Source organism: Panthera tigris, chromosome C1, assembly GCF_018350195.1.
Source record: "Panthera tigris isolate Pti1 chromosome C1, P.tigris_Pti1_mat1.1, whole genome shotgun sequence".
NCBI lineage: Eukaryota > Metazoa > Chordata > Mammalia > Carnivora > Felidae > Panthera > Panthera tigris.
In genome coordinates, this window is record NC_056667.1 from 158447121 (window position 1) to 158461826 (window position 14706).

The window sequence follows — 14706 nt, forward strand, 5'->3', positions numbered from 1 at the left end:
TGCCTACTTATAAAATCCCACGTATTTTCTTAGTGGGGTCAGTAAGTGGATGGGAGGGGAGAGGATTTTCCAGGTAGTTTTAAATATGAAAAGTGAAAAACAGCAGCATGAAATTCCGCAAGAAATTTCCAAAAGAGAAAAAATATGTGTATCTACATCTCAGTACACAAACCCTTACTCAGAACCAAACTAAGAGGGGAGTATAACAAAAAACAGTGGAAAACTGTAGTACATAGTTCAAAAACCACTTTCATCTACTAGAATTATAAATGGCCAGTAACTGTCTTCCATTAAGAACACTTATAACGCTAATGTATAAGTTCAGCTACATAACCAAAGAAACTATATTTTCTTACTAATGCCAAATAGTCTTCAGTCTGAATACTGTGCCTCATAAGGCAGAACAAAAATGCTCCCATCAGAAACTTTAGCATTAATGATTATTAGCACAAGGATGGGGAGGGTGGGGGGGTGGGGAACTATTAAAAGAAAAAAGGTGATTCCAGCTTTTACTTTAATAGCACCATATTTAAAATGAAGTTACTTACCTCAGATTCTTTGTCACTTAAAGATCCCAAGCTTCCAAAACTGTGATTAGAACTTTCATTATTTGTTGAGGCCTGTTAAAGATTTTTAAAAAGGTAAAAATTAGGAAAAATTTTAAATGAAACATACTACAAAAGGTAAGCTATCTTCATAAGTGAAAATAAAGTATGATTCCTTTAAGCAAGGAAGTTAAATGAAGTAAAAATGAGAAATATCAACTTCTTAACACTATAAATATCTTGGAAAGTTTTATCAAGTCAATAAAGATCTGTATTTCAGGAACTGACTTGTTTTAGCTGAGTTTTTAGAATACCAAATTCAAGAACAAAGGAACTGGGCTATTACTAGGATAACAAGATCCCTAAAATTAGTACCCAACATATAAAAAATTATGCTTCCTTAAAAAAAAAAAAAAAAAAGTATTATTTGTGCTCCTTAATTCCCTTCACAATCTCATCAAATTCCATTATATACCATCCACACCCCTTTGCCTTTTTTTATATAAAACAAACCAGGCAATCCCTGGGGTTTTGTTTGTTTTGGTTTAGTCTTTTAAGAGAATTTCTTCCCATCTTTACCATTTTAATTGCTTCAACCAAGAGTTTTTACATTTCCTTTAGTAATACTTTTTTAAGTTTATTTATTTATTTTGAGAGAGTAGGGGAGGGGCAGGGAGAGAGGGAGAGAGAATCCTAAGCAGACTCCATGCTGTCAGCACACAGACCAGTAAGGCTTGATCCCACAAACCATGACCTGATCGTGACCTGAGCCGAAGTCGGACGTTTAACCAACTGAGCCACGCAGGCACCCCTCCTTTATAATGTATTTTTAAAAATTTTTAAATGTTTATTTTTGAGAGAGAGAGAGAGCGAGCAGGGAAGGGGCACAGAGGGAGACACAGAATCCAAAACAGGCTCCAGGCTTGGAGTTGTCAGCACAGAGCCCAACTCGGGGCTCGAATTCACAAACTGCAAGATCATGACCTGAGCTGAAGTCAGATGCTCAACCGACTGAGCCACACTGGCGCCCCTCCATTATAAGATTTTTAAACAGTGACGGGATGACATTTGCTGTGTTTCCAATATGTTTCTATGATGCTCATTATTTTGTAGACTTTTTTGGACCATCAGCTTTAGATCAGTGTCTTCCAGGAGTGTTCATATCAGAGGATGACAGACTATGGCATATTTATCAAAGATGATGCATGAATAACCTACGTGTACAGGCAGGCCAGTTGATATCCCTGTTTTTCTCCAATTTGTTAAGAGTAGGAGCTAATCCTACTGTTAAAAGGTTGGAAGTTGGCCTACAATTACTCTTAGGCTAACTTCTAAACTGATGACTCTTGAGTCACTATTTGGAAGAAGGTATAATTAGAGCAAGATTATTAAACACCATAAACAGCCATTAAGAAGTGATAAATTAGATTCAGAAACAATGGAGGCTGTACCATGTTTTTGAATATCCCCAAATCCTCAGATAAAAATATAAACCCAAACCCACAGACAACATTTACAACAAAACTGGCTGACAAGGAATCTCCATGAATTCCCCCAAAAGAGAAGGTAGGGACAAATCACCAATAACCACAGGAAATGCATCACAGGAGAGGAAGCAAAAGGAAACAATGACAGATCTGAGAAAAGAGACTCTGAAAACAGCAATTTAAGTACAATGGCTGTCATTGGAAGGGTTTCTGTCCTTTCCAACAGAGATTAAGTATGGGAGGACCATGGTGAAGTGTGAAGAAGTTGGAGCAATCTAGCCTCTAGCTACGAACTCTTAACACATCCCTCATAAGGGTATCACAAGGAGGATAAACTACTGGGTGCAGAATCAAAATTGAGCACAAGAGGTACAATGAAGATAAAGGAAAGAGAATATTCAGATAAAAGTGAGGAAGGGAGCAAAGCCTAGAAATTTCAGAAAGCAGATGCCACACTTTTGAAGAGTGCCCAAAAACAATAGCAGAGAGAGCTCTGTAAGAAAAGCCATTCTAAACCACAAAAATGTAAACAACAGAAAATGATGTAGGTCAATCCCATGAAGTTATCATAAGAAAAAGAAGAAAAAGAAAAAGGAAACATGGGATAACATCCTGATAATAAAACCATACCAGGAATACATATCCACAAAAGAGTATGAAAACTATAACCTACTATTTCAAAATGAGCTAAAAAACATTACAAAAATGACTCAAGACAAGAAAGAACATAAAGCTGGTTTCAAAAAACTGAGATTTAAGGTTAACAGAACTCAGGAAAATATCAGAAATAAGAAAAAAAAGTTTCAGAAATGAAGATTAAGCCTGAATGAAAGTAAGAGGAAATACATACATGTAATGCTGCAAGAGAACTAGAAGGTAAAAAGGAGAAACATTTCTGAAATTCAAATGAAGGGATAAAAAGGATTGAGAAGGCAACAACTAATGAAGCAATAAAAATTCAACACTCAGGTAAAATAAGTCTTTAAAGAATAATACCAGAAGAAAACAAATAGTAAAAAGTATAATTCAAGAAAATCTCCTTGAAAATTAAAAAAAAAAAAAAAAAAAAAGGAAACTACCAACAGAAAAGCACACTGTACACCTAAGAATACCAACCCAGAAAGCCAGTATCAAATTTTTCTAAGGAAACACTATATGCTAAAAGAAAATGGAGTAACATACTTAAGATATTCAAGAAAATATAAATGAAGAGTTTTATATTCAGTAAAATGGATTTTGGGGACGCGTGGGTGGCTCAGTCAATTAAACATCTGATTCTTGATTTCGGCTCAGGTCATGATCTCACAGTTCATGAGTTTGAGCCCGTCATTGGGCTCTGTGCTGGCAGGGTGGAGCCTGCTTGGGATTTTCCCCCCCCCCCCTCTCTCTCTCTCTCTCTCTCTCTCTCTGCCCCTCCCCTGCTCATGCTCTCTCTCTCTCTCTCAAAATAAATAAACTTAAATTTTTAATTGATTTTTAACACATAGAAGGCACTGATAAACTGTTATCAAAATGTCAGAAATCAATACTGCTCCCATGAACCTTCCAAAAGAATCTAGAGAACAAGTATTAGATAACCAAAATGAACAGAATTTCAACCTAAAAACTAATGGCAAGCAACATTATTTACTTGTTGATAAAGATTAAATGAGAAGTATAAGGAAGAGAGCATAAAATATAATGGCTAAAGCATGTCAAGTTGTTAATAATAAAATACTGTTTTAAAATAGGAGACGGAAGAGTATGGAAAGCACAAGCAAAAATGGTAATGGTTTTTGGTAATCACTTTGGTCACGATGATAATACAACTATTATTTTAAGACTGCTATGTGTAAGATATGGAAAGGAGTGAATAACTATGTGACCTTCTAATTCTATCATCTGCTTTATGTCCTTGAGAACCACAAGTTTTAGTACAGAAGAAAGAAAATAGAGATGTTAAGTAAAAACCTTGTAAGTTCCCATTTGAATTGGAAGTATAAATATAAATTCATAAGGTGTTTTTAACTTTTACAACAAACAACAAAAAAATATAATGGAGATTCTGTAACAAGTAACAGAGTATCTCATCATACCAACATTCCCTCAGATAACTATATATTCTGGAAAAAAAATAAAACACAACTACCTGAAGGTATCTGAGCAACCAAAAGTAGGCAGAATCTGGATAGGATATAATATCTGGAAGAAAGGAATAGAACTGGGTGGGTTTCCTATTTCTACAGCTTTCACTTGAAGAAAGGTCCTAGTCTGAACAGCACAGAACAGCTGGAACTTGGATCAAAATATGCAGTCTTACCGGCCTGAAAAATTCACTCTCTAAAATAAAAAATTCAGTGAATGGGTTTAATAGCAAAATGGAGAAAGTACTGAAAAGATAAAAAAAATTACTCAAACTATAGAAAGAAAAAAATATTTAAAAAGAGTTGGCTCTTGGACACTGCAGCAGTCTAACAAAAATTTACTTGGAGTCATAGGAGAGGAAAAGGGGCAGAAAAAATATGTGAAGAACAGCCAGAAAATTCCAAAATTTGGTTAAAGACATAAATGTACAGATTGAAGCAGCTCACTGATTTCTCCAAACAGAAATACAAAGAAAACCATAACTATGTACATTATAGTCAAACTACTGAAAACCAAAACTAAAGAAAAAAATCTTACCACAGTAAGATATCACCTCACACCTATTAGGATGGCTATTACCAAAAAGACAAGAAATAACATGTTGGCAAAGATGTGGAGAAAAGGGAACCCTTGGCCACTGTTGGTAGGAACGTAAACTAGTACAATTCAGAACATTTCATCCTAAAGCAGCAGAATATACATTCTTCTCCAGTGCACATGGAATGTTCTCCACAACAGACCACATACTGGGACACAAATCATATCTCAACAAGTACAGAAAGATCGAGATCATACCGTGCATATTTTCAGACCACAACACTATGAAATTCAAAATCAACCACAAGAAAAAATTTGGAAAGGTAACAAATACTTGGAGACTAAAGAACATCCTACTAAAGAATGAATGGGCGGGGCGCCTGGGTGGCTCAGTGGTTGAGCGCCCGACTTCAGCTCAGGTCATGATCTCACACTCCGTGAATTCGAGCCCCGCGTCGGGCTCTGTGCTGACAGCTCAGAGCCTGGAGCCTGCTTCAGATTCTGTGTCTCCCCCTCTCCCTGCCCCTCCCCTGCTCATGCTGTGTTTCTGTCTCAAAAATAAATTTAAAAAAACATTAAAAAAAAAAAAAAAGAATGAATGGGCTAATCAAGAAGTTAAAGAGGAAATTAAAAAGTTCATGGATGCCAATGAAAATGATAAGACCACAACCCAAAACCTCTGGGACGCAGTAAAGGCGGTCATAAGAGGGAAATATATAGCAATCCAGGCCTTCCTAAAGAAGGAAGAAAGATCTCAGGTACACAACCTAACCTTATGCCTTAAAGAGCTGTAAAAAGAACAGCAAATAAAACTCAAAACCAGCAGAAGACAGGAAATAATAAAGATCAGAGCAGAAATTAATGCTATCGAAACCAAAAAAAACCAGTAGAACAGATCAATGAAACCAGAAGCTGGTTCTTTGAAAGAATTAACAAAATTGATAAACCACTGGCCAGTTTGATCAAAAAGAAAAAGGAAAGGACCCAAATAAATAAAATCAAGAATGAAAGAGGAGAGGAACATAAACTAGTACAGCCACTATGGAAAATAGTATGGAGTAAGGTAACTGGATGACTCAGTCAGTGGAGCATGCAGCTCAAGATCTCAGGGTTAAGAGTTCGAACACTACGCTGGGTACAGAGATTACTTAAATAAACTTAAGGAAAAAAAAAAGACAAGTATGGAGGTTCCTCAAAAATATTAAAAAATACAATTACCAGGGGCACCTGGGTGGCTCAGTCAGTTAAGCTCCCAGCTCTTGATTTTGGCTCAGATCATGATCTTACAGTTCATGGGACTGAGCCCTATGTTGGGCTCTACACTGACAACACAGGGCATGCTTGGGATTCTCTCTCTCCTTTTCTCTCTCTGCCCCTCCCCTGTTCTCGCATCTGCCCACTCACTCTCTCAAATAAATAAACTTAAATAAATATATATATACGTATATATATATGTATATATACGTATATATATATATATACGTATATATATATATACGTATATATATATACATATATATATATATCTATAATTACCATACAATCCAGCAATTCCACTTCTGAGTACTCATCCAATGAAAATCAAACACTAATGCAAAAAGTTATCTGATCAGCAAAACTGAAAAGCAACCAACAGACTGAGAGAAGGTATTTGTAAATGACATGTAAGATAAAGGGTTAGTATCCAAATCTATAAAGAACTTCTCAAATTCAACACCCAAAGAAAACAAATAATCCAGTGAAGAAATGGGCAAAAGACATGAATAGACACTTTTCCAAAGAAGACATCCAGATGGCTAACAGACACATGAAAAGATGCTCAACATCACTTATCATCAGGGAAACACCAAACAAACCTACAATGAGATACCACCTCACACCTGTCAGGATGGCTAACATTAACAACTCTGGCAACAACAGATGTTGGCGAGGATGCAGAGAAAGAGGAACCCTTTTGCACTGCTGGTGGGACTGCAAACCGATGCAGCCACTCTGGAAAACCAGTATGGAGGTTCCTCAAAAAATTAAAAATAGAGTTATTTTACAACCCAGCAATTGCACTACTAGGTATTTACCAAAAGATACAGGTGTGCTGTTTTGAAGGGGGACATGCACCCCAACTTTTATAGCAGTAATTCTGACAACAGCCAAAGTATGGAAAGAGCCCAAATGTCCATCGAATGATGAATGGATAAAGAAAATGTGACATATATACAATGGAATATTACTCAGTGACCAATTCTTGCCATTTGCAAGAATGGAATTAAAGTGTATTATGCTAATGTATTATTTGTCAAAGAAAGACAAATATATGACTTCACTCATATACGGAATTTAAGATACAAAACAGATGAACATAAGGGAAGGGAAGCAAAAAATGTAAAATAGGGAGATAAACCATAAGAGACTCTTAAATTACACAGAATAAACTGAGGGTTGCTGGAAGGGTGTTGGCTGGAGGAATGGGCAAGGGGCATTAAGGAGGACACTTGTTGGGATTAGCACTGGATGTGACACATAAGTGATCAATCACTAAATTCTATTCCTGAAGTCATTATTACTGAAACCATATTAACTAACTTGGATTTAAATTAAAAAAAAAAAAAAAGTGTGCTTGTGATGAGCACTGGGTGTTGTATGGAAGTGTTAAATCACCAAATTGTATACCTAAAACTAATATTACACTGTATGCTAACTGACTGAAATTTGAATAAAAACTTGAGTTAAAAAAAAAAAAAAAGGAAGAATTATCTGCACCCCATGTTCACTACAGCATTATTTACAATAGCCAAGACATAGAAGCAACCAAAGTGTCCATCAATGGAAGACTGGATAAAGAAAATGTGGTGTATATATATACAAGGGAATATACTCAGCCATTAAAAAAAAGAAAAGAAATCTTGCCATTCACAACAACATGGATGGACCCTTCAGGGCATATGCTAAGTGAAATAAGTCAAAGGCAGACCAAAGTTTATGATCTCACTTATATGTAGAATTTTAAAAAATAAACAAAACCCCCTAAAACCCAAGCACACAGACACAGAGAATAGATTAGTGGTTCCCAGAGGCAGGGGATGGGGGTGGGTGAAATGGATAAACAAGTCAAAGGATACAAACTTCCAGTTATAAAATAAATAAGTGCTGGGATGAACAGTATGGGGACTATAGTTAATAATACTGTATTCCATATTTGAAAAATGCTAAGAGATTAAATCTAAAAAGTTCTCATCACCAAAAAAGAATTGTAACTGTGTGGTGATATTTTCACTAGATTTACCGTGATGATCATTTTGTGATATATACAAATATGATATATATATTATATATAATATATATACAAGTATGTTGTATGCATGAAACTAACATAATGTGATATGTCAATTACACCTCAATAAAAAATTAATCCACTAAAAATTTTTAAAAAGAAAAAAATCTTGGGGCACTGGCTGGCTCAGTTGGTGCAGTGTGCCACTCTTGATTTCAGGGTTGTGAGTTTGAGCCCCATATTAAGATGCAGAGATTACTTAAAAATAAAATCCTAAAATATATATATAAAGAGAAAGAAAAAAATGTTGAAAGCAGCCAGAGAAAGCTAACATATTGTATACATAAGGACAAAAAAGGGTATGACTGACTACTATCTCATCATCATAAATACTGCAAGCCAGATTTAATCTCTGGAAATGATGAGCCAGAACTATGGATTTAGGCACATCCGGCACACCTGAGGAACTAGAAGGTATTAAAAGCAAGTCTACACACTAACTGAAGAGACCCTTAGCCCTCTTTCCATGCTCAATTCTATAAAGTTAGCAACCAAACTTATACTCCACAGATAGAAGACTATAGACTTTCTCTCTAAAAAAACAGCATCTCAAGATATAAGACCTATAGATAAGAAGAATTAAAAATCTCTCAGAAAAATGACCCAATCATGTCATCCTGCTACAAAACCTATTGGTCAATAAACCCTCCCTACTCATACAAAGCTTCCAGTAAGTGTTTCACTGGCCGGGCGCCTGGGTGGCTTAGTCAGTTAAGCATCCAACTTTGGCTCAGGTCATGATCTTGCAGTTCATGAGTTCCAGCCCCATGTGGGACTCTGTGCTGACAGTTCAGAGCCTGGAGCCTGCTTCTGATTCTATGTCTCCTACCTCTCTCTGCCCCTCCCCTGTTCATGCTCTCTCTCTCAAAAATAAATAAACATTAAAAAATAAAATGTGCTTCAGTGTCTAAAGCATGTACATGAACAAAGCCCAGTATCACCAGATATGTGAAGAGATACAAACAAAAAATATAAAGAAACTGGTAAGAAATAAACTTCACACAAAAATAATACCACTATTAAATATCCTAGGATAGCAAACTAAAAATGAAAAAAAAAAAAAAAACCCTCCTGGCAAAAGAAAATACTATAGCTAAAAATGAAAGAAAAAAATGGATGGATTCAAAGATAAAGCTGAAGCAATCCTCCCAGAAAAAGACCAAAAAAATTCAAAGAAAAAAGAAAACTAGAGAATCTATCCAAGAGGTCCTGGTTCAAATGATGTGAGTTCCAGAAAAAAGGACAAGAAAATCAAGGAGCTGAAATTATCAAAGAAATAATTCAAGAAATTTTTCTAGAACTGGAAAACATGAATTTCTGCATTGAAGGACATACTTTTGACCAAGCACCTGGCTCAAGGAAGAGCCACACCAAAACATATTGTAATAAAATATGTTAAATGCCAGGGATTAAAAACAAGATCCTAAAAGCGTTTAGGGGGAAATAAACAGGTTACTTACAAAGGATCAGGAATCAGAATGGCATTGGAATGCTCAGCAGTAACACTGGAAGCTAGAAGGCAATGGAACAATACCTTCAAAATTCTAATAAAATGATTTCCAACCTAGAATTCTACGTGCAAACAACCAAAGGGAAGAAGAGAATATGCAAGGTTTCAAAAATCTGCCTACTCATTTACCTTTCCTCAGGAAATAACTAGAGAATCTGTTCCACCAGAGCAAAGGAGTAAACCAAGAAAGATGAAGAGATGGCATACAGAAAGCAGAGCTCACAGGACAGACACAAATGGAATTCCCACGATGGTCAAGAAGGTAGATTCCAGGATGACAGGCATCCAGCAGAAAGAGAGAGCAACTATCTTAACAAAAGAGCTACAAAAGTTCAGGGAGGATGTCTAAATAAAAAAATAATAACAAAAACTTGTATGTGAAAATAATGAGAGATCTGCACACCTCTGCTGGAGAGTATTTGGATGCTTCCACTAAATACTAAAAAACTAAAGATATAAATCAACTATTAACTCCGGTGAAAACAGAAAATTGTATAAAAGAAGAAATGTAATCATGGAGCCTTCACAGCTGTGAATAAAATTTACACAGTCATACTGTAAATAATGAAATAACAATCAATCCCAAAATTGCAGTACTGTCTATCTAAGTTAGGATGGAGTCAGGGAAATGTGAATATTTTTATAGAGGTAGAGGGTTGGGTCATTTAAAAGAGTTAATGTCTCATCTTCTATGATACGAAGTCAATAGGCGTGCCTGGGTGGTTCAGTCTGTTAAAGCGTCCAACTCTTGATTTCCACTCAGGTCATGATCGCACCGTTTGTGAGACGGGGCTCTGCACTGGGTTCTGTGCTGTCAGGGCAGAGCCTGCGTGGGATTCTCTCTGCCCCTCCCCCGACTCATGCCTGCTCTCCCTCCCTCAAAATAGGTGAATAAACACACACACACACACACACACACACACACAAAAGGGAAGTATTAAATACCTAAAACTGAAAAAGACAAAGAAACAAGAACAAAGAAACTATATTTATTATATAACCTTACTTAGAAATACAAATAAAACAAAACCTGCGATAAAAAGCTGTAAGATAAGGATCACTTCTGTGAAAAATGAATATAGGGTTGGAAGGACAGGACGTAGTTCTACTACTTTTCATTACAGGTTGGGTAGAACAATTTGGCTTTGGCAACTCTGACCATGGATTACACGTCCTTTTCTTCTTGGTTTGTAGGAATTCTTCACATAATTCTCAGTATAAATCTTCTATGACTTGCCTCTTCACTCATCTTACTGGTGTCATTTGAACATAGTTACATTTATTAAATCTTTTCACTTTATGGTTAGTGCCTTTTGTGGTACATATATGAAATCTGTCATTATTCTTATTAAATATTTATTGTTTTACCTTTCATATTTAGATCTTCAAGTCACCTATTACTGATTTTTGTATGATGGTAAGAGTTGAGGGTCAAGAATCATTTTTCCCCATATGTATATTCAACTGATCCATCATCTATTATAAAAGACTATCCCTTTCCCCACTGCACTGTGGAACTACCTTTATCATATATCTAGTTACTATATATAAATGGATCTGTTGCTGGACTCCATTCTGTTCCATTAGTCTATTTTTCTTTTCCCATGCTACTATCACAGTGACTTAATTCCACTCCTTGATATACACCTAAGAAAACTGAAGAAAACCTGTACCAGAGTTTTCAAAGCAGTTGTACCAGTATTAATTCAAAGACTATTCACATCAAAAAATAGAAACAAGTCAAATATCCAACAACTGATGAACAGATAAACAAAACGTAATACATCAATAAATGGAATATTTAGTCATAAAAAGGAATTAAGTACTAATATATGCTATAATATTCATGAACTATGAAAACATTATGCTGGGTGAAAAAAAAACACACACAAAATGGTACATATTATATATTTCCCTTTATAGAAATGTTCAGAATAGGCAAGTCCATAGAGACAGAAAGTAGACACAAAATGCTGTATTTGTATGAATCCATTTGTATGAAATGTTCAGAAGAGGCAAACCCATAGAGACCGGTAAGACTAATGGTTGCCAGGGGCTAAAGTGTAGGGTAGGAGAGCAGAATGGGGAACTACTGCTAATGTGTAGGGGGTTTCTTTTTTGGGTGATAAAAATATTCTTGAATTAGAGAGTGGTGATAGCCACATAACTGTGATATACTGAAATCCCCTGAAATGTACACTTTAAAATGGGTCAATTTTATGGTATGTGAATTATATCTCAACACAAAAAGATTTTATAAAAGTTTCAAATTATTGAGGAGAAAGGAACACAGAAGGAGGAAGAAAGCTTGGTAAAACCTAGTATATAATCACTTATACACTCAGATACATAGTTATACACACATGGCAAGCACACACTCAGACTTTCAAAGCCTTCAAAGCAGATTTGGTGGGGCAAACACTCATGAGGTATTTTTTAAAATATAAAAACAACACAGGCACATGGAAAAAAATTTCATTACCGAAACATAAATTTCTCCCTCTCATGCTAGTCCCAATATTGAGGCAACCATTTTTTTAAAAACTATTTTTAATGCAATTTTTGAATAAGCAATACAAACAGGCTACTTTACTTTCTTATTACCTTTCTAGAGGTTATCTGTCTACACTAACAAATCAAACATACAAACTTGGTTCCTTCCTTCTCACACAAAAAATAACATTATGCAGACTATCCTGCACTTCTTTCTTTCCTCTTAATAGAGACTGGGAAATTCCTAATCAACATATAATAAATTCTTCATTCCCTTTTTCTTTTGCTAATTTCTTTCTTTCAAACAGGGGCAGAGTATTCTACTGTATGTACCTCTATTTCAGTAAGTCCTTTATTGACTCTGCCATGAATGATGAAGAATTTAGTTCACTGGCACCACAGCTTCCCCTTCTTCCTGATATATTCGCATTTTTTATTTTACATTTTTCAAATGGTTACCTTACCCTTAAATATACACAATTTTTAAGTTCTTTAAACCATGTGTGACTCCTCACTATATAAGAAAATAAATCTTTATATTTAGCTCCTTTTCCTGACATGACAACCACACAATAACTTTTACGTCAGTCCATAACGTTTACCTTTACCTTCTATTTGTAACCCTACAACAGAGTCACAAACTCATGCCATAAGGATCTGGGACAAGTAAAATAAGCAGGTGAAGCAGGCTTGGGCTAAGATAAAAGAAGTAGAACATGATGGAATAAAAGTTCTCTCTCTCTACAGTCAATTTTTGTATTAGCTGTGAACACTGAATTAAGTGAATGCTGAATCATCGCCACTTGGGGAAATACACAGTTAGGGTCCTGCAAGCTTCTCATCACATTTTTTGTTAATTAATACATAATCTTGTTTTGTATAAAAGTGTGTTTCTGTTTTAAGATGCCTTATTTAATATATATTGTTGATTCATTCACACTGAATTCACAGCTAACAGTACTATAACTCATGCTTGAACAAAGCTTACATAATAACACATGTATTTTGTCCCTAGGGCATATCACAGCCTTCTTGTGCTTAGAACACTAGATAGCAACTCAGCAATACTACCCCTGGGGGCCATTTTAAACAGCAAAATTACCAATAAAAAGCACAAAAAAGTGAAAAACATGGCACTGAGTAAACTGTGAAAAGAACACTTGTTTAAAGTATAAGAGCTGAAACACGGAGTGTTGTTTTGTTCAGCCTCAGGCAGCTCAAATTTTCCAACACTGCACATGCACAGGTCCTTGAATGATTGGCAAAAGCAATCTGAGTTTTGATTTTGAGGTTACAAATAAATTTTAGCAAGTAGGTGAATTTGCAATTACAAAATCCTCAAATAAAGAAGACTATTGTATGTGTGTTCATTATCTATCAAACCAAGCATATAGATTATATTGTGCAAACTGCAAATCCTGTATAGCCTACTGTTATATATATGTGTATATACACACACACGCACGTATATATATATACATACACGCATCTATACATATATATGTACATATATAAATATAACTGAACAGTCAAAATTTCAAAGAATTTAAAATTTAAAAGAATTAAAATCCTTCACTATAATTACACTTTAATAGATTCACCATGTATTTTTAGAACTGTATGACATGTGAAAGTTTATAATTTTCATATCTTCCTTATGGATTATTAGTCCTTAAAGGGTATCTATCTTTGTACCATTCAGGCTTTTGTTCCTGAAGAATAGGCTTAGTACTATTGCTGATGCTAGAAATATAGCAATGAAAAAAAAAAAAAAGACTTAACTCCAAGGCTTATGGAGTTTAACACTGTACAAGAAAGGAAACAAACAATAAACAAACAAATATCTAGTAGTATGTAAGGAAATAGAAAATTAGAAATTAGGTGGAGAAAGGGGGAGAGTGATATAGCTATCTTCTTACATAGGGCAGACAGAGAAAGCCTCTTTGAAGAGGTGACACTTGAGCAAACATCTGAATGATGATGGGAGAAGTATGTTTGAGACAAGTGGCAAATATAACAATGTGGGCATAGTGGAATGGCTGTTAGTTAAATAAGGTATTTAGTCTAAAGTCAGATCAGAAGGTCTTATTACAGTGTGATGAAGACATTTAATTTTATTTTAAGTGTGATGGGAAGTCTCTGGAAGGCTCCGAGTTGGGGAGAAACTGATCTCAAATTTATATTTAATTGTTCTCCATGATTATCTGAAATATCTTCTTTTCAGTTATTTCTAATCTTTGTCATTTTTGGGAAATGCTTCTTGTCAACAGTCTATAGATGGAGTCTCATTTGTTGTGATAATATATACTTGGCTTTATGCTTTCCACATTATGTAACAGCTTAAAATAGAACTTTTTGTTTCTTTTTTCTCTCCCTCACTTTTATTGGATTATTTCTTTTTATTCCACCTTCTACACCCTGTCACAGTAATTTAAAAGTTCTATTTACAGTATCTCTGTTGCCTATACTTATTACTTTCCTACTTTTAAGCAAACATACCTCAATATAGACAAATTTATGATTACTCTATACTCTTAAACAACTTTCTTACCTTTCTCCCATTCCTCCTCTCCCAGAGCACCATCACTATCAGAATTGTGATCCTTGTGCTTTTACTTCCACATTATCAACTCCTGGTTTACCACTATTAAAATTGCCTACCCAACAATACTGCATTTCACA

At 35.2% G+C, this 14706-nt stretch overlaps 1 protein-coding gene across 6 annotated transcripts in view; it reads right to left on the reverse strand.

Annotated features, from left to right (window-relative positions):
- TLK1 (tousled like kinase 1) overlaps positions 1–14706 on the reverse strand; it is a 145563-nt gene that overhangs the window by 82227 nt on the left and 48630 nt on the right. For all 6 annotated transcript variants that reach the window (XM_042994669.1, XM_042994671.1, XM_042994670.1 and 3 more), the window contains one exon: positions 549–620. In XM_042994669.1, coding sequence (XP_042850603.1) covers positions 549–620 — 72 coding nt within the window. The remainder of the gene's footprint in view (positions 1–548; positions 621–14706) is intronic.